We start from the raw sequence: 25,114 nt of genomic DNA, 5'->3' as shown, positions 1-25,114 counted from the left end.
CTTCACTTAGCATAATCTCCTCCAGTCCCATCCATGTTGATGAGAAAGTTGGGTATTCATCCTTTCTGATGGCTGAGTAATATTCCATTGTATATATGGACCACATCTTCTTTATCCATTCATCTGTTGAAGGGCATCTCGGCTCTTTCCACAGTTTGGCTATTGCGGACATTGCTGCTATGAACACTGGGGTGCATGTGGCCCTTATTTTCACTACATCTGTATCTTTGGGGTAAATACCCAGTAGTGTAATTCCTGGGTCATAGGGTAGCTCTATTTTTAATTTTTTGAGGCACCTCCACACTGTTTTCCAAAGTGGCGGTACCAACTTGCATTCCCACCAACAGCTGTGATTTGTTCTTAGTGATACAGCAAACACGGTTTGGTTACCATGGCACGTAAAGGGATCTGGCCGGGGTATCCATAGCCTCTACTACACGAAATTTGTCTTTCTTACAAATGATAACAATGTAAACCATTTGTATTAAACCTGCAAATACTTTCTCTTCATTCGTCATTCTCTTTCATTTTATTTTAGTGAAGAAATTATACCTTTTTATGTGGAGAGGATCAGAATATGCTACTCCAAAATATACCACTTTGGCATAAAGATTGTTTTAAGCTGAAGATATTTGAGATTCAACAAATGAAAAAAAGGGAGGTGGGGCCTTTTCAAAGCTTCTCTTATGTGACTAAAAGCAACAACTTCAGGGAAATTAGACTACTGTAAAAAGGAAAACTGGAATATAACCTACCCCAAATCCTTTCTCTAGGGGAGTTTTAAGACTGCTCAGACCTATATAGGCAAACATTATCACAAACTTTCTTATCTCCAGTCTGTTCTCCTAAAAATCTATTTGTTTTTTCTAACTTAACCTATTTGTTTTTCTCATAAGAAGACTTTTCTCCTCTGTACCTTTCCTCTACTAAGTTAGGTACATAAAACCTTCATCGCTATCCCTTTGACAAGCCAGCTACTTCCTCTGTTGGCTCCTGTATGCATGTAAAATCAACCTTTTTGCCCTGCTAATCTCCTTTTTATTGGTTTAATTCATAAGCTTCAGATATTGAACTTAAGAGAGTAGAGGAAAAGCTTTCTTTCCCCTCCCCTACATGTGTCATAAATATAAATCATTCTCTAAGTTTTCTGTTTTCCTTGTCTTTTTCACTCCAAGATGAAAAAAAAATCATTCAAGTGAAGAGGATATAATATAGGTCATAAACTTGGATCTACACAAAGAAATGAAGAGATTCAGAAATAGAATTTATAAAGATAAAATAATTTTTTCTCTTATATTAAGTTGCTCTAAAAGATGGTTGACTTTATATCAAAAATAGAAAAATATATTATGTTTTTATAGCGTATGTAAAAGTAAAATGCATGATAACAATAACATAAGAAATGAGAAGGAGGACCTGAGGATACACTTACAATGTCTTCAGAAACATATTACTTGAAGGTAAATTCAGATTAATTTTTAAAAGAGGTATAAATTATTTCTTTTAAAAGTTATATATAATAAGTCAATAGAGGAGATAAAATAGAATTATTTAAAAATTCTTAAAGCCAGGGAAGAAAGAAAGGAAAATAAACAACAAATGGAACAAATAAACAATGATTAGAAAGCTGGTAGATTCTAACTCAAACATATCAATAATAACTTCAAATGTGAATGATCTCTACATATCAGTTAAGATCAAATGGAATTTGAAATTAAAGAAAATATGTTTCATCGGTCTTACACAATTCACAGTGCTCACCATAGCACATACCCTCCCCAATGTCTATCACCCAGACACCCTAACCCTCCCACCCTCCACCACTCCAGCAACCCTCAGTTTGTTTCCTGAGATTAAGAATTCCTCATATCAGTGAGATCATATGATACATGTCTTTCTCTGATTGACTTATTTCGCTTAGCATAATACCCTCTAGTCCCATCCACGTTGTTGCAAATGGCAAGATCACAGACCTGTACCTCTGAAACAAATAATACATTATATGTTAAAAAAAGAAGAAGAAGAAGAAGAAGATAGTAGGAAGGGAAAAATGAAGTGGGGGAAATCGGAGGGGGAGATGAACCATGAGAGACTATGGACTCTGAGAAACAAACTGAGGGTACTAGAGGGGAAGGGGGTGGGGGGATGGGTTAGCCTGGTGATGAGTATTAAGGAGGACACATACTGCATGGAGCACAGGGTGTTATACGCAAATAATGAATCATGGAACACTACATCAAAAACTAATGATATAATGTATGGTGATTAACATAACATAAAATAAAATTTAAAAAAAAGAGGGGAACAAGTAGTAAGGGGTAAGACATTGGAAAAGTGGAATTTTAGCTGAGTCATAACCAGTAGAGCTGTATTTGGAGTATACGTTAGAGTAAAATTATTCAAAAAAATATGTGTATGATAGCAACAAATGAAGAAATTACATATGACTCACAAAACATGTGTAAGATCTATATACTAAAAATTATAAAATACTGATAAAAATAAAAGTAAATAAAAATAAGTAAAGAGGTACACTGCATTCATGAATTGAAAGTCTCAATATCATCAATTCTCCTCAATGCATTCTATAAATTCAAAGCAGTCCCGGCCGAAAGTCCAGCAAGATTTTGTAGATACTGATTATCTGTTTCTAAAATTTGTATAGGAAGTCCAAAGAATTGAAATAACCAAAATAACTCTGGAAAAAAAATAATAAATCAGAGACTCACATTACCCAATTTCCAAACTTATTCTAGAGCCTCAGTAACTAAAACAGCATGATGTTGGCAAAAAGTAGACTCATAGATTAATGAAACAGAATAGAGAGAACAGAAATAGAATCACACAAATATAGGCAACTGATTTTTGACAAAAATGCAAAGGCAATTCAATGGAGAAAGGACAATTTTTTGTATAAATGGTGCTAGAATAATTAGATATCTATATGAAAAAAAATAAAAAAGAACTTTGGTACAACCCTCATACATTATACAAAAATTAATTCAAAATGGATTATAGACCTAAATGTGAAATGTAAAAGTATACAACTCCAAGAAGGAAATATAAAAGAAAAATCTATATAACTCTGGGTTTGGTGATGAAAGATTGAACAGTAAAAAAGCATGATCCACAAAAGAAAAATTTGGCAAACTGGACTTTATCAGAATTAAAAATTTTTTTTTTTAAAGATTTTATTTATTTATTCATGAGAGTCAGAGAGAGAGAGGCAGAGGCAGAGGGAGAAGCAGGCTCCCCGCAGAGCAGGGAGCCCGATGCGGGACTCGATCCCGGGACTCCAGGATCATGACCTGAGCCGAAGGCAGACGCTTAACCGACTGAGCCACCCAGGCGCCCCAGAATTAAAAATTTTTGTCTGTGAAAGACACTGTAAGGAAAACAAAAAGACAAGCTGTAAGATGGGAGGAAATACTTGCAAATGACATATTTGATAAAGCACCAAAATATATGAGGGATTTTTAAAACTCAACTGTAGGAAGATAGCAACAACAAAAAATGGGCAAAAGATTCCAGCAGACACTTCACTAAAAAATAAATAAGGACTTCAGTTATGCATATAAAAAGATTATCAATATCATTATGGAAATGAAATTAAAACCACAACAAGATGCCACTACAACCTATTAGAATGTAAATTGAAATTAAAAAAGAAAATCTAACAATACCGAATGGTGACAAGGATTTAGAGCTACAAAAATCCTCATTCGTTGCTGGTGGGAATGCAAAATGATATAGCCACTTTGGAAAACAATTTGGCAGTTTCTTTTTTTTTTTTTTAAAGATTTTATTTATCCATTCAACATAGAGAGACAGCGAGAGAGAGAACAAAAGCAGGGGGAGTGGGAGAGGGAGAAGCAGGCTTCCCACGGAGCAGGGAGCCCGATGTGGGGCTTGACCCCAGGACCCTGGGATCATGACCTGAGCCGAAGGCATAGGTTTAACGACTGAGCCACCCAGGCACCCAGTATGGCAGTTTCTTACAAAATTAAACATATACTTACAAAACCCAACAATCCTACTTCTAGATATTTACCTAAGTGAATTGAAAACATCTTTTTTTTTACCAACACCTGTATGCAAATATTTATAGAAGCTTTATTAATAATTGCTAAAAGTTGGAGACAACCAGTAAGTGAATGAATAAACAGCATTACATCCAAACAAGGGAATACCACTCAGCCTTGGAAAAGAACAAACTACTGATTTATACAACAATGCGGATGTATTTAAAAGAATGCTGATCGGTTGTGCAACATCTGTCACTCCACTGGTCACTGGGGCTGGTTCGGCGGATCTGACTGGCTTGGCGTGTGTCCCCTTCCTCCCTTACAGCTCCCTGTGCATCCCTCTTGAAGCAATGCTCTGGGTTGAAGAATCTGACCTCCCCGAACAGAGGAGGACTGGTCATGGTCAGAGATATACAAGTAGCTATGCTCCCCTGCTAGAACCTCCATACAAGCTCTCAAGGTCTGTTTGTAGGAGAAAGTAGGATAGTCAAGTTTCTAAGACTCCAGAAACATCCAAATTAAGCACTACAGATGGCAGTCTGCCTTTCTAAAGAAAAAAATTAAAAAATAATTAAAAAAATAGAATTCTGCTAAATGAAAAAAAAAGTCAGACTCAAAAGACTACATAATGTATGACTCAATTTATATTTTGGAAAACACAGAACTATAGGGACGGAAAACATAAGCAGCTGACAAAGGTTGGGGAGGAGTTGACTACAAGTTATAGCAAAAGGGAATTTTTAAGGAGACAAACTGTTCTGATGGTTCTGGGGTGATAGATACATGACTCCACACATTTGTCAAAAATCTGTAGAACTGTATATCACAGAGAGTACACTTGACTCAAATTTAATATAAAAAAAAATCAACCAGTTTGGTGAATCTCAGGTGGAACGCAGACGTGTGACAAATGAATCTAACTGCAACACAAATATAGTATAACTTCAGTGAAGGGAGTGGGGAAAAAGAACTGATCTTGGTAATTTTGGAAAACATTGTTTTGACTCAAAACTGTAAGGCTAAAGACAAAAAGAATTTTCCATAAACACTGTACTCAAGTTTTCCTTTCACAGCAGTACGGATTAAAAATTCTGTAACTATGGGGCTCCTGGGTGGCCCAGTCGATTACACGTCCGACTCTTGATTTGGGCTCTAGTCATGGTCTCAGGGTTGTGAGGTCAAGCCCTGCAATGGGCTCTGCACTGGGCATGGAGCCTGCTTAAGATTCTCTCTCTTCTTTTCCCTCTGTCCCTGCCCTCTTCCCGCCTCGCTTAAAAAAAAAAAGAAGAAGAATTCTGAAACTTACATTGTACAAGTAAGTATTGAATTACAGGTAATAAGAGGGGCGCCTCGGTCATTAAGCGTCTGCCTTCGGCTCAGGTCATGATCCCAGGGTCCTGGGATCGAGCCCTGCATCAGGCTCCCTGCTCCGTGGGAAGCCTGCTTCTCCCTCTCCCACTCCCCCTGTTTGTGTTCCCTCTCTTGCTGTGTCTCTCTCTGTCAAATAAACAAATAAAATCTTAAAAAAAAAAAAGAATTATAGATAATAAGAGCCAGGTTCCTCATTGTTAGAGAAATATGCTAGCAATAAAGAAGCAGGGAAGAGTAGAAATAACCCTGTGATGTCAGATTAGAGCTGGAAATATCTATGTGAACTCATGTTGATAGATAGATAGATAGATAGATAGATAGATAGATAGATAGATAGATAGATAATAGATAGATCCATATAAAATTATTGCTATATGTGTATACATGAGTTAATATACATAGATTTGCTAGTTCGGTCCACTGAGAGAGCATAGAAATAATGACGCCCCAGTACAATGAGAAGGCTAGCACCCAAATCTTGGTTTCTAAATATAATTTTCCCATAAAAAGAACAATGGCTCCATAGTAAAATGACTGAGCCTGGAACACCCTGTTGTATCAAGTAAGGAAGTACTAGGGAAAAAAAAAATGGACACAGGAGCTAACTTAAAAATATTCCTAGGGCGCCTGGGTGGCTCAGTTGGTTAAGCAACTGCCTTCGGCTCAGGTCATGATCCTGGAGTCCCAGGATCGAGTCCTGCATCAGGCTCCCTGCTCAGCAGGGAGTCTGCTTCTCCCTCTGACCCTCCTCCCTCTCATGCTCTCTGTCTCTCATTCTCTCTCTCTCTCAAATAAATAAATAAAATCTTTAAAAAAAAAAATTCCTAATGGTGAAAAGGTAACTTAATTATAACCTAAAGATTAATATAAATATCCATAAATCCATACTGATATAAATAAATTATTGAAAAAAATAAATAAACTTGAGAGAAGTGATAAATATTCGTTACAGAAGAAATAGAAAATCACCTTTAGAACACAACAGCAATAACTGTTGTAGGCAAAATATACTGATGAATGCTAAAATCAGTGAGCAAACTTTAAGGAAAAATCAGATATGCACATAGTCACAAAACATCTCTCTCCAAATATTTATTAATTATTGTGGTAGTTTGAACATATGTCCATAAATTTTTAATATTCCTCCCCTCTGGAGGTGGAACTCAATTCTCTTGATTGTGAACTGGACTTGGTGATTCTCTTTTAATGAATATAGTATGGAAATGCAAAACTAGTAACTTCAATTTGGAGAAAACTCATAGACATCACCTTAACCAAGTAATCAAGGTTAATATCACCAGTAATAGACCATGCTGATACATGTACCCCACAAAATGATATAATGAGAACATTCCACCTCCGTGGTATTCCTTCGAGAAATCTATAGCCCAGTCTAATCATTAGTCAAACCTAAACTGAGGCACATTCTACGAAATGCCTGACCAGTATTTTTAATATATATATATATATATTTAAGATTTATTTTTATTTTAGAGGAGAGAAAGAGAGCATCGGGTGGTGGCGGGGTGGGGGGAGGAGAGCGGAGGGGTAGAGGGAGAGAGAATCTTAAGTAGGCTAAGCGTTGAGCACAGAGCCTGATGCCCAGCTCAATCCCACGACCCTGAGATCACAACCTGAGCCAAAACCAAGAGATGGATGCTTATCCGACTGTGCCACCCAGGCGCCCCAACTGACCAGTATTTTTAGAAGGTATCAAGATCATGACAAAAATGGAAAGACAGAAAACAGTCACAGATTGGAGGAGACCACGGAAACATGCTCTGTAAATAAACTGTGGTATACCGGATTGGATCTTGGAACAGATAATGGACATCAGTGAAAAACCAGTGAAGTAAATCAAATCAATACTTTGGTTGCTACTACTATACCAACGTTAATTTCTTAGTTTTGACAAATGCACTGTCATTATGTAAGATGTTCGCATTAGGAGAATCTGGGTAAGGTATGTATGGGAGCTCTGAACTATCTTTGCAACTCTTCCCTAAGTCTGCAGTTATTCTAAAATAAAGAGTTTACTTAAAAATGAGAAGAAAGAGAGAACATATCCTGGTTAAAGGGAACTGCCTAGCAAAGCACAAAAAGAAAACCTCTGGTGTGTGGTTAGAGTTAGTGGGAGGGAGGTGGGAGCAGAAAAAGATGGAGAAGTTCTTTAAACTGGCATATTCCAAAGCATAAATTTCAATGCAGGGAAAGGCAGGGTCCAGATCATGTAGGTCCTTATATATAAGGTGACCATATAATGTATCATCTTAACTGGGACACTTTTGAGAATAAAAGGGGGTGCTCAGCAGACAAAAAGCTGGGACAACAAGCATAAACTGGGACTGTCCTAGGCAAACTGAACATATGATCAATCACCCTATTTATATACCATGAGAAGGGGTTTGGACTTGACTTTGAGAGCAATGTTTTCCATAATGTGTATTTTGAAGGCCTTCACAGCCATTAAATATAAAATTTTACCGTCAAATACATTCAGAAAAAAACTGAGTTAAAGAAAGTTATACTTGTTACTTTGCTGAACCAGAGCTTCAAGCATTTTATTTACAAATGTGTGCTGTGAATCTTCAAGATTGTATCATAATATGGTTTCCCATAGACACCCTTCTCTGATTCCTTCCTCCAACTACACAACCTCCCAGCCCTGCCCAGCCCAAGCACTTTTATTTTTAAGGAGTATATTTGGGGGCATGCTGCAATCATGGGGATGGCATAAAGCCTGGAGTGATGTTTTCAGATCCATGCTTCCAATACCCAGGGGTGGCTCTGACAATAATAAACTTGAGTAGAACTGGATATAGAGAAAATCATGAGGAGGCTGCTCCCGTGGATTGAGATGCAGACAGAGGGACTTAACAATATGTAGGAGGCGAAATTAGCATTGAACATACCAATCATCCTACCATAATTGTTCATGTAAGATTACTACAGGATGCTTATTTATTATGTGTGTTTAAAAGTCAGAGCAGAATCTGTTCTGTGCTTGGCACTGTGTAGTTTTAGAAAACTAGTACACGGCAGAAGGAGATGGAGGTGCATTTGAATATAAAGAGGTGGCATCTTATTAGTGTTCAAAGGACCTGAGAGGAATCCATTCGTGACATATTTTAAAACATGAAAAAAAATGGAAAGAACCCAGGAGGAGTATTCAGACAGCTGAGCCTTGGTCCTGGTTCAGTCAGTAACGAGCGGGGGAACCTGAAGAGGCCATAAGACTCAGATTCTCTGTTGCATTGTACTTTGCCTCCCACAGCCCTGCTTTCTCTCAAAGGAAACAGGAAAGGATGTATGAAAAATGCAATAGGCCTTATGCAGATATGAGTTCTTTTCATGATAGTTCCTTAAATGATTGAAATTCTTTTTCCTATTCACCAACCACTTCCTAATTCTCAAGTCCAATGCACAACTTTTGGTTTTTAATTTACTTGAACTTTCTGTGACATGTGATATCAAAAGAGCATTTCCTCTTTTTGAAATGTTTTCCTTCATTCTCTCCCATGCCTTTTCCTGGTTTACTTTTCAGCTCTCTGATTACTCCTTTTCAGGATTTTTCTTCCTCAGCCCTCCCTTAAACACAGGAGTCCATAACATTCCTTCTTTAGAGTTAATGACCTCATCTCTTGCCATAGCTCCAGCCAGAAATCTACCTTGAACTCCAACTCACACTTTCAAGAATCTGGAGGACATCTCAAACTGGGTATCACTTCCCCAGAATCTTTTTTTTTTTTTTTTAAGATTTTATTTATTTATTTGACAGAGAGAGAGAGGGAGAGCACAAGTAGGCAGAGCAGCAGGCAGAGGCAGAGGGAGAAGCAGGCCTCCCGCAGAACAGGGAGCCCGATGTGGGGCTCGATCCCAGGACCCTGGGATCATGATCTGAGCCGAAGGCAGACGCTTAACGGATGAGCCACCCAGGCGCCCCAACTTCCCCAGAATCTTAACTACAACACATCCAAAGCTTAATTTAATGAAGCTTTGCTCCCCCATTCCAGCACCTTCATCTTCAAACTGCAATTACTAGATTAGCGATCTTAGATCTCAGACAGCTACATCATGTTCAGCTCACATCCTGAAAATAGTAGTCATGTCTTCCATTCTTCATATCCAATTAATTTCCAAGTCTTCCTAAATATTTTTCAAAGTAGGCCTTCCCTTTTCTTTCCCAATGCATTTGCATTAGGACCATGCTTCAACATCTCTGATATTGGGGAGATTCTAAGTTGGGGACGTGCTACTATTGCAATAGCCTTCTAAATGGTTGCAGTCCCTCTCTCTCTGCGTCTCTCTCTCTCAGTGTTATTTCCTTTGAGTATCCCCCATTTCTCCAGTTTTTTTCATAGCATAGAATTATGAGCACATTACACTTTTGTTTAAAATCCTTTAATAGTTTAACTCCTCTCAGATACTCGTTTAACATGATCTAGAAAAGGTTTTTCATTATATAAACTCCGCTTGCCTTTCCAGTCTTTTGTCCCTCCAATCCACCCACTGTGCTTCATCTAAATAAAATTATGTAGAAATCCCTAAGAGTTTGTTCTTGTCTGTGAATTTTTATGTGCTCTTCCTTTTGCCTGGAATGTCCTTTCCCATCTTGTCTTCCCAGGGAACTCTAACACATCTTTCAAGGTTCTGTTAACACTTCCCCTTTGGAATGGTCCCTGACCACACACTAAGTCATCCTCATTCCTGGGCTCCCGCCATGCTGTGTATAAATCTTTATCACAGTACTTCTTATAGTGTCCTGGGCAAGATCTCACTCCTTGAATTCCTTGAGGGAAAATACTATACACCCCACAAATCTTGATACCTGCAGCTTCTGAAATAGTACCTGGCACATGGCAGCTTCTCAATGAATATTTGCTGAGTGGATGATATGGCAGGAAGAACTAAAGATTCTAAATTAAGTCATCTGGACCCATCCTGCTCATAATTATTTGTGTACTTTTGATGAAGTTTCTTTGGCTTTCAGTTTCCTTAATTTACTTCCTAAATGAGGAATTAGAGCTAGATTTTCTGTAAGGTCCCCTCCAGCTTTATGTTTTTGTTTTTTATACTCCATGGTTGGAATCATTGCCTATTATAGAAGCCGAAATACCTACTTTATTTGATCACAGAATTTTTTTTTTTAAGATTTTATTTATTTATTTGAGAGAGAGAATGAGATAGAGAGCATGAGAGGGGGGAGGGTCAGAGAGAGAGGCAGACTCCCTGCTGAGCAGGGAGCCCGACGTGGGACTCGATCCCGGGACTCCAGGATCATGACCTGAGCCGAAGGCAGTCGCTTAACCAACTGAGCCACCCAGGCGCCCTGATCACAGAATGTTTTATAAAAATTTAAAAATATTGATAAAAGGGATTTCACATAAAAATCCGAATTTCCTAAAAGTGCAATCAGTGCTAACTGAATCATGCTGCCTTTAGATGGGATGAATTCCTTCTGCTTGGCCAGCATGCTCACTCTATTGCCCCCTTTTTAGAGGCAGAATATAAGTTGCTGTTTATTAAAACACTTGCACTGTAGTTTTCTTCAGAAAAGATGTGAAATAGGAAATATTTCTTGTTCCCATTTTTCTGTTAAAAGCAGAATAATTAAAAATAAACTGAGAGACCCTTGTGTTTCTTATTCCTGTCTGACGTCACTCACTTAGGTACATATGTATGTATAATACTAAACAACCTAGAATTTGTTCAGGGGGTACCAATTCAAAATATTCTGGTTTTGTTTTTTTTCACCTGAGTGCATCTGGACCTTTCATGTCCTGATGATCCTTTCAGAGTAATAGTGTTGCCCTAATACAGGCAAAGGCCAAGCCAATCTATCTTCTAATTAATTTGCTGAGTATTTCTTTCACCCAAAGCAACCGATGCTTTTATCTAATAATTACATTGTTCCAATATTTACCATCAGAATATTTTCTGCTACTCCCTACCGTTCAAGGAACGACCTGTACGTGCTATGAAAACTTGTCTGCTAAATGGGCACACGAAGGTGACTGTTCACTGTCATTGTTCCTGCTAGGATTGCATATCTGCGTTAGCATTTTTTTAATGGAACTGTGACTACATTCTACTGCAGAGTAAAGACAAGATGGGCAGGACCTGATGGGGCGGGCTGAAGACACGAGTCTAGGGAGGCCGCCATCACCCGATAAAGACAGATGCTCTCCATTCCCTCCTCTTGTTTTTTGGCACTGGCTAAGGCGTTTGTCTTGCGTAAGTCGAGGCCTCAAAAAACATCTCCCTTGCAATTTTCTTGGTACCTTATTCCTTAGCTTAGACCCCGGGGGGGCGGGGCAGAATGGCTGTCACTCAATCCCGCCGGCCAACGAGAGGGGAGCGAGCCCCGCCTCCTTCCCGGAGCTGTACTGCGGGCATGCGCACTGGGCGTCCCAGTGCCACCGCCCATCAGCTGAGAATCGTAGCTGGGGGCTCTGGGGCCCGGGGGTCCCCGCGGCCGGAGGAGGAGGAGGAAGCCGAGGAGGTTGGGGTAAGAGCAGCCTGGGGGGTGCGAGGGAGGGTCCCTGGCCCGGCGCCCCAGAGGCGCGAAGTCCCCGCGGCTGCCGCGCCTCCTTGTTTGTGCGCGTTGTCCGGTGGCCTCAGCCTTGCGCTTGGCGGCTGCGGTCGGGAGGCGGAGGGAGGGCGCTGCCCCAGCCGCGGAGCACCACCGCTGCCCACGCCCCCGGTCAGGCCGGCCCGGCCGGCCCCGTCGGCCCCGCGCCCGCCACGCCGCAAGCAGCCCGGCCGGGGCGCTGGCTCCGCTGCGCCCGAGGGCTGCGCGCACCCGGGCGGGGCCGGCGCCGGGGCCCGCTGGGCTGAGCTCGGGAATCCTGCTTCTGCCTGGAGCGGGACACCAAGGGACCTCTTCCTCTTTGCGACTAATGGAGTTAGAGAACGCACTTTAAAGTTCTCTTCCCGAATACAGAGGAACTGAAAGTAGATGGCTGTCGTAAAGGAACCCTGTACATTTATTCGGAGGCTCGTTGTAGTGGGTTTTCTGTCTGGCTTGAAGGCAGGCTAACTTTCTTTGATCTCAGTACACGTCATTAATTGGTTTCCCTAAAGACCGTTAAAAATACGTAAAATATTTTAGGACACCTCCCCCACCCCGCTCCTTGTTTTTTAGGTTCTTACTTTTTAAAAATTCAGACACAAAAAAATAACATTACCTTTCTGGTCAAATGCTGTATTTTTTTTCCTCTCAAGTTTCTTGTATTTGCTTTGCTCTTCCGTACATACGTTAATTTTTATTTAATTCGGATCAGTGTATTTTGACTATAACTTCATATAATTTAAAACTTGTGCAGAATCTGGAAGAAAATGATTATGAAGTGCTGTGCTGTTGAGTAATGTTGCAGGTGGACGTTTCTTCGGAGCAGCCTTAGCCTCACCCCTGCAGAGACTTCTAGCAGTGTTCAGCAGTGTCTTGTGATGTGGACGGCCTCTGCTTTGAAGGCCGCTTTGAGAAGTTTGTCTCAGACGGTGACTAATCAAGAATTATGCTCTTGTTTCAAACTGTTTGTAGAAGTTATCATAGTACCTCATTAATGTCTGCATCATTTTTCTTCAGATATTTTACTTCTGCTCCTCCCGATAACATAGCCTCATTTTGGTTAGGATATCAAACTCTAGCCAAGTGCTGGGGGTGGAAAAATAAATTATATAAAACATCCATCAACAGTAAGTCCGAGTAAAGTTTGCCATGATTCCATTTAACTCGAAAGTTTGGTGTTTGGAAGGGTGAAAAATAAACCTTGGCATTGTGAGTAAAACCGAATAGTATAATAGTTTAACACATGGAGATGCTGAGCTAAAGAATTCAGTTAATTTGGTTTAGATAGAGAATGCTCACATCCCTAGAATGATCGCCTTCACATTCATGGAACAGCTACCGTGCATCTGATCTGTGGATTCCTCAAGGCTGACAAGGTTGTCTTGTTTTTATATCGCGGAGGTAGGGATAGATAATAAGCAGTATACTACCTAGATCATTTTAAATGGTGATTAGCACTATGATAAAAAAAAGTTAGATCAACAGAGAGTGGCAGGGGTGGTGACTTCTCATTTCAGATGCAGGTAGTCACCAAAGACTTATCCAGCATGCAATGAGACTTTGCTGGGGCAAAGGAGTCAGTCATGTGGAGATCATGGGAAAAGCCTTCTAGGGATAGGAAATGACACTCAGCAAAGGCCCTAAGGCAGTAATTAGCCCAGTACATTTAGGATCTGAAAGAAGACACTGGAATGTAATGTTTTAGGATTGGTAAATATTTATCCTCAGACTAGGTATGTGTTCTTAGGAAATAGGTACATTTATTCATTCAGTCTACAAATATTTATTAAGCACCTATTATATAACCAGGTACTGAGACTAGATTAGCGCACAAAACAGAGGAAACCTTGCCCTCCTGGGAGTTTACATTTTGGGGCACGGGGTGGAGGGACGTCCAGTATTTTATGCTAGTAATTGCAAGTAAGAAAGTGAAACTGACTATTGTTCTGTCCATGCTTGATTTATAGAACATGAGATTTATGCTTATTGGGAGTCTTGGGATTCTGCAGTGTGTCCAGGAGTAGTACCTGGGGTTAGTATTTGACACTTAAGATTTCACAGTTCCCTTTGTTCTTTTATTTGTGCTCTACAGAAAGTCTTGGGAATATCCTTGTTGTGAGTGTTGCACTTTGATCCTCTCTTTCCTTCTTTCCCTTTACAGTCTTGATGTATTTTCATAGAAAGGTAATTGTTGAGCTGTCTACATAAGCACTATTCAATAGAACTTTATGCTGTGATGGAAATGTTCTACCCAAGAGCTATACAAGCCCCTGGCCTCACATGTGATACTTGAGTACTTGATAGGGCAGGTACAGATAAAGAGTTATTATTCTGAGCAATAAAACTAGGAATTCTAAATGAGCTTTCAAAAAATATTCATCAAGAGTTCTTTAGTGCTTGGTAGGTCTGGGCTAAGCGCTGGAGACTGATGTGGAAAGCAGCCTTCAGCATAACTTGGTTGATTCTAGTCTATATGCAAAGATCATAAACTTTTAAGTCATTTTATAGTTAGCTGTAGTTTGTCTGTCTGTGTATATGTTTTCTCAGTGAAGTTAGTCATTTGCCTCCTTTATTTCTCATATTTCATCATCAGAGGGGCCAACCAGTGTTGTCTCCTAGATATCACCATTAGCAGAATAAGAGAGAAAAGGACTAAGCTATTCTGCTGTGTTTCCTTGATCTATTCATGTAGCTATCTGTTCCTCATCCTAAGAGCAGAGTTGCAGGTCTGTTCCGCATCTGAAGAGCAGAGTCTGCAGAAAGGCGGTAAATTTGTTTTGTTCTGTTTTGTTTTTTTAACTGAGTGGGTTCACCTGTCCTGAATTTTTGTTATATGATGAAGCAGTATGGTTTAGTGTTTTAAAAATATGGGCTGTAAGATGTAGTTTCAAATTTTAGCTCTTAGATTAAGCAAGTTACTTATTCTAATTATGCCTTGGTGTCTTCATGTGAAAAATCAGAATAACGAGTGTACCTACGTCAGAGGTCTGTTGTACGAGTCAACTGAGAAAATAAATCTAAAAGTCCTAAGGGCAGTGCTTTGGAAATATGTTAGCCATTGTTAATCTTGTTGACTTTTTTTTTTTTTTTTAAAGATTTTATTTATTTATTTGAGACAGAATGAGAGAGACAGAGAGCACATGAGAGGGGGGAGGGCCAGAGGGAGAAGCAGGCTCCCTGCCGAGCAGGGAGCCCGATGCGGGACTCGATCCTGGGACTCCAGGATCATGACCTGAGCCGAAGGCAGTCGCTTAACCAACTGAGCCACCCAGGCGCCCTATCTTGTTGACTTTTAACGTATCTTTCTCTTCCATCATTTGCAAATTTCTTTTCATTCTTCACTCAACACAGAGCTGAGGTGATAACCACTGTTCCCTTTGTCTAAGGAGATTCCAGCCAATCCAGCAGCAGCAGCTCTTTGGATGAAGGAAACCCAGTTATCTCAACAGCAGAAACTTTTGAGAATTTAGTTGCTTGAGTAAAGGGATGAGGAAAATTGGTGGTGGTTTAAGCTAATTGATTGATTCTCTGAAGAGGAAAAAAGGGGGCCTTGAAAAAAACAGGGAGAAGGCTTAGGTTAGGCTCTTATGAGTTTCGAGGATAAGGGGAATGCTATACTACTATGTATGTGGAAGGAGGAGCCTCCTGAAGACAGTAAATGAGAAACATTTCCTCATTCATATGTTTGTGTTGTCAGTGAGCCAGTTTTTCTAGAGCTCTAGTTGATGGGGGAAAGGAAAAGAAGGGTGTCAGTGAGCCAGGAGAGAATTGCTTCTGTCCATCAGTGGAATATTATTTGGCAGTGAAAAGGAATGACCTATTGATCCATGCTACAATATGGATGGACCTTGGCAACATGCAAAGAGAAAGAGGCCAGTCACAAAAGAACACGTGTGATTTTATTTATAGGAAATGTACAGAATAGGCAAACTCATGAAGACATAAAGTAGATTTGTGGTTGCCTACAGTGGAAGAGATTGCAGAGACATGGTAAGTGACCAACCATAGGATTGTACACTTTATTTAAAGTTTTTGAAAATTCTAATTCCAATATAGTTAATATACAGTGTTATATTAATTTCAGTATACAGGATTGTACACTTTAATGGGCGAGTCATGTGGTTGTCAATTATATCTCAAGCTTTTATTGAAAAATAAGATGCAGAATTTCAAGATCTAATTGGTGGTTTGTGGGATGCATGCGATAGTGTTGGTTTCAAATAAATTCCCAGGTCCAGTCTTGTTCTGTCTGGGCTCCAGCTCTTCAGGGGGCTGCAGGCCCAAGTCCAAGGCTATCTGCCACCTTGCTGAAGCAGTTCTGCTGTCTGAGTTGAGTTTTGGTCTATCTGTAGGACTAGGTGAGATCTGAAGGGCCCAGAATAGATAAATTAGACCTATGGATCAATGAAGGATGAATGGAGAGCATCTAAAAGTTCCCAGGAACTCCATGGTGGCCAGGGACATTCCACATTGCACCAGAGTTTCAGATATGGAGGCAGTACTGTTCTGCCTGTCTCAGCAGTTCTACAGGTGTCCTTCCTGCCAGCACGCACCTTAAGAACAAAGACACACATTTCCTTGTGCCCTCCCCCTCCCCTACCAGGAATCTCTAGTGGTTTCTTACTGCAGCGTATTAAAACTAAACCTAGCATTCAGGGCCCTCCCTCTTTTGTGACATTAGTTTTGTATGGTAGCAGTCATGGGTGGCTTTGGAACCCAAACCCTGGGATTGAACCCCACCTCCACGTGGTCAGTGGGTTGGATTACCTTTACAGTAACTTAATCTTTATAAGCCACAGTTTGCTCGTTGTTAAAACAGGGTTTATTTGCTACTATCTAAAGGGAAGGCTTTAAAAATTAAATTAGACGGTCTATGTGAAATGCATTTCATTTCACAGATGGGCAATATATTTCGGGTCATTTCTCTCTGTGTTGTCTCCCACTTGTCCCAACCGTGAATCACCTGATCCCAGGGAGACTGGCAACCACCCCTGCCTTTCAGAAATGACACACTGCAAATACCCTGTACACATGTTCTGGGTCTACCCATCCCAGGCTTCACATCTTTGCCTTTGTCATTTTCCGTACCAGTCATGCCCAGGGAGTCACATCTTCTGTTTCTGTTTCATTCTAGATGAGGGTAATAGTGAAATTTCCTTTTCCTAGCCTCTCACTTTTGCCTGGCACATGACCTTTTGCTGATTTATGTTGCTCTTGTTGTTTTACTCTACTAGGTTTCTCCCCTCTCCTAAATGGCAAACATGAATTGAGCAGATTCTTGTTGTTTTGTTTGCTTGCCCCTCCCTAGTGTTTCGTTTGATGCTGGGCACGTAGCGGACTCTCAGTAGAGAGTTGGTTTTACAAATTGACTGCCTACGATTTTGCCGCAGCCAGTGCACTCAGTGAAAAGATGGGTGTGGAGTTATTGAGAGTCTTTGCTGTGCCCAGTCACGTATGCAGGGACACCCTTTCCATCCTTCTTTGCAAACCCCAACATGTGTGGTGTGGCATGGATTGAGAAAGAAAGGAACTCCCTCTCACCTCTTTCTCCCCAGCTTTACTTCCTGTCCTGATGCCAGCTTCTGGAAGAGGAGAGCTGTTCTCCTTGCTCTTTTGGCAAAGTGTGATGAGCATTTTATGGAGCATTCCTTTTTTTCCTCACTTGTCAGCTGTGCCTCCCTCAAAGTTGACTTTTCCTATTAAAAGTAGAGACCCATTAGTCCTCTGTTCCCAAGCTGTTCCTCTGTGTGTTAAATTAGATATAGTGACATTTCTGGGGACACCCTGAAGTTTGTATACCATTTAATAAATATGTAAATACCTGTATTGTGTCAGGAATTGTTTAAATGTTGGAGAAAGAAAGATACATAGCATGCGGGCCCTGCTTTACAGTTGCTTGCAGTTAAGGAGAAAAATACATAAACAATTAAAATTATATGCAGAAAAGGGACTTGGTAACTCTTCCTTAGATCAACGTTTTCAAAGGGAATGTGCAATTTGAACCTTATTTTAATTGTTTAACATGACTGTGTCCTTTAAAAGGCCAATATTTTTGATAGCCATGAGAGTTTTACTATTTGATGTGTCCCTTTGCTATATTTCAACCCTGTTAGGTTAATCAACCTCCCAGATTGATAATTGATAATTTGGAAAATGTAGGCCAATAACTTTAAAAGTACAGTTATGTGACTTCTGTTTTTTAGGTGACTGCTTAGAAAACTGCCCAGTCTGCCAACATCTGATGAAATTAGTGAATAAGCAAACCAGCTATGTCTTACACTCCAGGAGTTGGTGGCGACCCTGCTCTGCTGGCCCAGCGTATCTCTTCTAACATCCAGAAGATCACACAATGTTGTAAGTTGAAATTTAAGTTGACTTCACTGTTTTTAATTCTTAACTGAACTTAGAGATTCATAATAGGACAACTCCAGTGACTGAGAGAGGGAGGAGCAATCCTCTAAAAACAGATTTTAGAAGGCTAGAACTCCTAAAATTAAAATTAAAAAAAATTTAAAAAAAAGAAGGCTAGAACTTTTTAGAGTGAATATGAAAGATAATTACATTAGAAGAGAGAATACTTACTGCACTTTTCTGTAGAATGCCAGGCACATGATACACTATTTTATTAATGAAATAAAGATTTAAAAGGATAGATACTTATATTTGCTTTAAAATCATCTGGTTCTAGATGAGATTAAAGCGACTTGTTCATTAAATCCCATAGGATTGGAACTGGGGAGCACCAAGAAGAGTTTACATTTATTAAAAATAAAGTTTTGTAAAGGGAAAAATACATGGTCCTTTATTAAGGAGCAGGGAGTGACTAATGAGGCAACATTTGAATCCTTTCAGACAGATCTAGAAGATAATTCTCAGAATTCCCACAAACTACCTTTGCTACACCTATCAAAAACAATCCTAGTAGACCAATCCCATGTAGCATTTTATTGGAAATTATTACTCCTTGGGATGTATAGAGATAGAAAGATAAATTGTTTAAAAGATCACTGTAGCAGATTTGAGACTAAAGTTTTTTTGTTTTACATTTGTTTCCAAATCATAGCTAATCACATATGTGGATTATTCTAGTCACCTTGTGGTGATCAGTATTTTGGCCCTTTGGGCATCACCTGAACTCCTTTTTTAGAGTGTGTTAATACAGCATTATTCTTTAGCTTACTTTGTTAAGTCTCCTGTCCTCTTTACCAGAATGTGTTAACACACTGTGAAAATAAAGAATGTTTTCAGATGACCAGACCATGTTTTCTTATCTAATCATTAACTTCCCAGAAGTTACTACTCTGCCTAAATGATTTCAGTGAGATGTCAGCATGTTTTGGAGGCAAAAGGAGTAAAAGTAGATTATAGATGGTTCTAAAAAGGTGCTGCTCTGCACAGTGGTATAATATGAAATCCAAAGAAAACAAGATTTTTTTCTTTCTTAGAAGTAGTGCTGGTCTGCCTCAGGCTCATGTGTGAAAATTAAGAGAGGTTATAATTTTAATTTACAGGTGTGGGAAAATCAGGACCTTTATGTAAGAAAGGAGACCAGTAGGCCTTCCTCCAGAGGACAGGGCAGGTCTTTTGTGCTAGGAAAGGTGAATGTGTTAGGAATCCTGGAAGGAGGTAGAGGAGTGAATGTAGGCACTCAAGATTATAGAGGCAGCAAGCATCCAGTGGTGTGACAAATACACCAATTGGAGATTATGTGCGAGCTTGAACTGGAAGGAGCTAAGAGTTAACTTAAGTCATGTCCCCTAAGAAAGAGATCAATTGATCCAATGAGATGAGAAGTGATACGTTGGGCCAGAGTTGCATATTCATGGCATAACTGATAACTAAGTATGTGACTGCATTGTGTGATTTAGGGCAGCTTTGGAGCGTGGGGGAGTGTGGTGGTAGGACCCACAACTTTGTCTTGTGGAAGGGGGTTAAGAAGACTAGGACTGGGGTGCCTGGGTATCTCATTTGGCTAAGCATCCAACTCTTGATTTTGGCTCAGGTCATGATCCTCAGGGTAATGAAATCGAGGCCTGCCTAGGACACCCTGCTGGGTGTGGAGTCTGCTTGAGATTCTCTCTCTCCCTCTGCCCTTCTCCCTGCTCACATGCCCTCTCTTTCTCTCTCTCAATAAATAAAATCTTTTTTTTTGAGAGAGAGAGAGAGAGCATGAGCAGGGGAAGGGGCAGAGGGAGAAGCAGGGTCCCTGCTGAGCAAAGAGCTCGATGTGGGACTCGATCCCAGGACCCTGGATCATGACCCAAGTCGAAGGCAGATGCTTAACCAACTGAGCAACCCAGGCGCCCCTCAGTAAATAAAATCTTAAAAAAAAAAAAAAAAAGACTAGGACTGTTCAGCCGTGAGAAGCTACAGTCACCACATTCAAATATTGGAAACACTGCCTTATGTAAAATACAAGAAAGGTATTCTGCATGATCATGAAGGTCTCCACAAAGGAATAGAAGCAGCGTAGCCAGACTTCAGCTCCTGAAGGAATGGGGCTTTGGAATAATCCTAGTTATTCAGGGATGGAATTGCCATGCTCAGGAGGAGTGCAGTCCCTGTTACTAAATGACGAGCATATGGTGGTCAGATACTATTTCTCAGGCCTATTAGTAAGAGGTTTAAACGCTGGAGTAATGGTTCAGACTGAGTGACTTATAATTGGGATATTCTCTCTCTGTTCGTTCAGCTAATAATTTATTGAGCACCTGCTGCTTGCTAGTCATGGTACGAGACCCTGGGAATCCAATAGTAAGCAAGAGCTCCAAGGCCCTCTTCTCATATAGTTTATAGTGTAAGAAGAAACTGATGGTTACAAAAAAAAAATTAAGGGGGATGGGGAGATGGGGTAACTGGGTGATGGGCATGTAGGAGGGCACGTGATGTAATGAGCACTGAGTGTTATATGCAACTGATGAATCACTGAACTCTCCCTCTGAAACTAATAATACACTATATGTTAATTAATTGAATTTAAATGAAATTTTTTAAAAAGTAAAAAAAAAAAATTAATGAACCACATGGTGTCCTATGATGAAAATGAGAGTGCTGTGAGAGCAGGCGCCTTGGGGGAAGCTGCCTTAGGCGAGATGGCCCCCTGAGTGAGGATGAGAAGGGGCTGGGGGTGAGAGGATGTAGGACAAGAGCATTTAGAAGCAACCAGTAGCTGGTATTAAAATCCTGAAGCAGTCCAGAGCTTGGGATGTTCAGAAAATAGGCAAGAAAGAGAAGCCCGGTGTGGCCGAAACACAGCACTTGAGGCAAGAGTGTCGGAGATGAAATCAGAGAGGAGGCCGAGTAGGCCACCTGGAGCCTTGGAGGCTGTCGGGGGGGTTTAGATTTCATTCTAAGAAGGAAGACACACAATCAGATCTGTGCTTTGAAAGGATTGCTTTGGCTGCCGCTGCTTAGAAAGTAGATTTTGAGGAATTTGAGGTGGGGACACATTGGCCATCACAGGGGTCTGGTGAAAGAGATGTTGGCTTGTACCAGCGTGGTGGCAGTGGGAGAGAACTGATGAATGTCCTTTGGAGGCAGAGCCAGCAAGACTTACTGATGAATGTGGGTGGATTGAGAAAGAGAGGGGGGAGTCCAGGGTGAATCCATGGTTTTTGCACTGAGCAACCGAGTTTATATACCAAGGTGGGAAGAACTGTAGTTCAGAAGTGGAGAGAATTTTGTTTTGGCCAAGTAAAGTTTGAGATGTCTTTTAAACACCCAAGTGGAGATGTCAAACATCTAGTTTAGATATATAAATTTGGAGATCAGAGTGTCATCAGAGAATAAATGGTATTTGAAACCGTAAGTCTAAAATAATCACAAAGGAGTAAGAGCAGAGAGCTGGAGCATTAAAAAATGCGGAAGTCAGAAAGGCAGGGAGAAAGCATAAAGAATCAGAGTGACCAGTGAGGTAAGAAGAAAATCAGGATCTGGTAGATTTCCAGAAATCAAAAAGAAGTGTTTCAAGACTGAATGAGGCATCATCTGTGTTTAATGCTGCCAAGAGACTAAAAAGCAGAGAATTGAAGCGGGCAAACTGGTCACTTCAAAAAGAATGGTCTCAGGGGTGCCTGGGTGCCTCAGTCGGTTAAGCATCTGCCTTTGGCTCAAGTCATAATCCCAGGGTCCTGGAATCAAGTCCTGCATAGGGCCCCTTGCTCAGCAGGGAGCCTGCTTTTCCCTCTCCTTCTGCCTACCACTCTCCCTGCTTGCGCTCTCTCTGTCAAATAAATAAATAAAGTCTTTAAAAAAAAAAAAAAGAAGAAAGAAAAGAATGGTCTCATATTCATGTTCTGAGTGTAGAGGGAGAAAAGGAGGGAAAAGGACTGACCCTTTTTTAGCTAAAGAGACTTCTTAGAATCCTACTCACCTCTGCTTGTATCATTGACCAGAGTTTACATATAGTCAAGTGGCTACACCTAGCTGCTAGGAAGTCTGGATTGCACTATGCTCACTAAAATTGGGGCTTGCTCCATTTAGGAAGAGAAAAATCAGTATTTAGTAGGCAACTGGAAGATTCCACCATTGAAGTAGAAAGAGGGTCAAAGAAAAGGTTGCATTTTTCCACTACACAAGAGAGAGTCTAGTGAGAGTATAATTGCAAAAGAAAGGTCTCTGAAGGCAAGAGGGGTAGGGGAATGGTCACCAGTGCCCAGTTTGCCTTTCGTCCACTGTACAGAGCCCAGTGTGGTGCAGACGGTAAACGTGGTGGGCAAAGATGGAGGAGTTCTTTCTGAGTGGACTGGTTTTAAATGGAATAGGAGGCAAAGGCATTGGACAGAGAACGGGATTGAAGGCTGTGGGAAGTTTATGGAAAGAAGAGAACGTGATAGTTGTAGTTTTGACAATGGAGAGGATTGACATACCTCAGTATGAAGGGTTGTTTGGCAGGTTGAGTACTCAAGATTTGGAATCATGAATGTAGTGAAACCAGTCATCACTATGTATTTTTTCTTATTCTGAGATTCAGTGTCTGAATGAAGGGACGTTTAGATGAGGTAGAGTTAGTTATTGTTAAAGATCTAACCTGCCCCATGTGCATCACCAATACAGATATGAAGAAATCACGTGGAAGTGAAAGGCAGAAGTGTGAAATTTCAGTTCATTTTTTTCCCATCTGGTAGTGCTAATAATACTGGATGTGATTGAATAAGGTGGTACTTTGCACCACATTTAGGTGTTTTCTCTTCACACTACATTTGCATCTTTTAAATTTGTGTCAATACAAATTACCTAGTTGTATTCAGGACACCCAGAACACACAGAAGTAACTCATGTTTTTGAAAGAAACAGAATAAATATATTGAAATTCATCACATAATGAAGATTTTTTAATCTTTAAAAAATAGAACTATAATATATAGAGAGTAGTACACCAGTTATTAGTGTATAGCTCAATAAATTGTCATTACAACACTGCACATACCAAGAAGGAGAACATGACCAGCCCCTTGAAGCCCTTCTCATGTTTTATCCACTCCATACTCTCTAAAAGTAAACCTCTAACGTGACTGCTTAATAGTCCCAGTTTCTTAACTTTAATAGAGTCATGTATTATGTTTTATGTTGGACTTCTTTCTCCCATTATGTTTGTGCAGTTTATCCATGTTGTTGTGTGTAGCTATGGGTCATTTGTTTTCATTATTATATAGTATTCCATATTCAACCAGATCACAATCTGTTTAATTCTTTCTACTGTTTATGTACATTTCGAATGTTTCTGGGTTTTTGTTTGTTGCTGTTATGAGCAGTGCCGAACATTTTTGCAGGTTCTTTTGTCTTATGTATGTACCTAAGAGTTAGGTTGCTGAGTTATAGGGTATGTGTATATTTAGCTGTAGTGGTTACCTAAAGTAGTTGTACCAAGTTATACTCCACCAGCCGGTGTATCAGAGTTCATTTTGCTCCAAATCCTCACCAACATTTGGCACTTACAGTCTTAAATTTTATCCCTTCAGCCATGGTTCTGTCTCATTGTGATTTATATTGCAATTCTCTGATTAGAATCAGACTTTTTAGAATGTCACTGAGTTAGGAAAATCAATGAGATGATAGGAAAGGTTTCTAATTAAGCAAGCTCTCTTCGAGTGTGTGCACACTTCCTGAAATCAGATCCTGGTAGCAGTGTGACCTTGAATAAGCTCTTTCATTCCCAGGACGTGATTTTCTTACATATATTTTCGGTAGGCTGGATTATGGTCTCTTTCGACTTTAACAAGCTATAATTGTAACCAAAGTTTTAAAGAATCTTGAAAGCTCTTCCAATATATGCAGAATTATTCTCTTTGTTATTAAGAGACCAATTGCCATATCTGGATCCATAACACATACTTTTAAAATTCCATAATTGAAGTAGTCTTCACAAGACCAGCTAGAGTTCCACTAAAACTTGTGTATTATTTCTAAGTATTAGAAGATGGGAAAGTTGCAGTCACAGGGATTCTGGTATGAATTGTGTCTGCATTAATTAAGGTATGAATTGAAGGAAACTGTTAAGTAGAAATATCAGCAGCTGACCATGAAACATAGTCATTAATGGGATGCCTGGGTGGCTCAATTGGTTAAGCGTCTGCCTTCTGCTCAGGTCATGATCCCCGGGTCCTGGGATCGAGTCCCACGTCAGACTCCTTGCTCAGCGGGGAGCCTGCCTCTCCCTCCCCCTGCTGCTCCCCTGCTTGTGTTTACATGCACTCTCTCTCTCTTTCTCTGACAAATAAATAAAATCTTAAAAAAAAAGAGAAACATAGTCATTGAAATAAAATTTAGTCTTACCACTGATCCTAATGAGAATTCTGGCATTTGAGTATTTTTTAAAAAGAATAATCTGAAAGAGAAAGAGAGTGGCCAAAAGTTAGCCTATGGGAAATGAACAAATTAGATCCATTGGTAACATAAAATATTAGCCACATTTATGAGTGCAGAAGTTTTCTGCTAAAATATGCATAACATGTCATATGTGCATGTGTGTTCATTCCAGAGGATTTGGGAAAGCAGAACCTTCTAGGGAGGCATAAAATGTGTGAACTTAAACCCATGTTGTAAAGGTGAAGAGAAGGTGACTGGAAAATGTTTATGTTGAATCTTCAGTTTCATTTTTTATCATTTATCTCCTGTAGATTAGTTCAACACAGACTTGTTTAGGGTT

At 40.1% G+C, this 25,114-nt stretch overlaps 1 protein-coding gene across 3 annotated transcripts in view; it reads left to right on the top strand.

Annotated features, from left to right (window-relative positions):
- The first annotated feature begins 11,776 nt into the window (after positions 1-11,776).
- Positions 11,777-25,114, top strand: part of STX7 (syntaxin 7) — a 98,130-nt gene continuing 84,792 nt past the window's right edge. For 2 of the 3 annotated variants that reach the window (XM_045865558.3, XM_045865556.3), the window contains exons 1-2: positions 11,777-11,904; positions 18,171-18,321. In XM_045865558.3, coding sequence (XP_045721514.1) covers positions 18,237-18,321 — 85 coding nt within the window. In that variant the 5' untranslated portion in view covers positions 11,777-11,904; positions 18,171-18,236. Of the gene's footprint in view, positions 11,905-15,876; positions 15,958-18,170; positions 18,322-25,114 lie in introns of those variants that run through there. The other variant, XM_064598114.1, reaches the window with a different exon arrangement.

The sequence above is a fragment of the Mirounga angustirostris genome, unplaced genomic scaffold (assembly GCF_029215605.1).
Source record: "Mirounga angustirostris isolate CCGP_5_RB_7025 unplaced genomic scaffold, mMirAng1.0.hap1 SCAF_8, whole genome shotgun sequence".
NCBI classification, from domain to species: domain Eukaryota; kingdom Metazoa; phylum Chordata; class Mammalia; order Carnivora; family Phocidae; genus Mirounga; species Mirounga angustirostris.
This window is presented reverse-complemented; position numbering and strand designations above follow the sequence as displayed.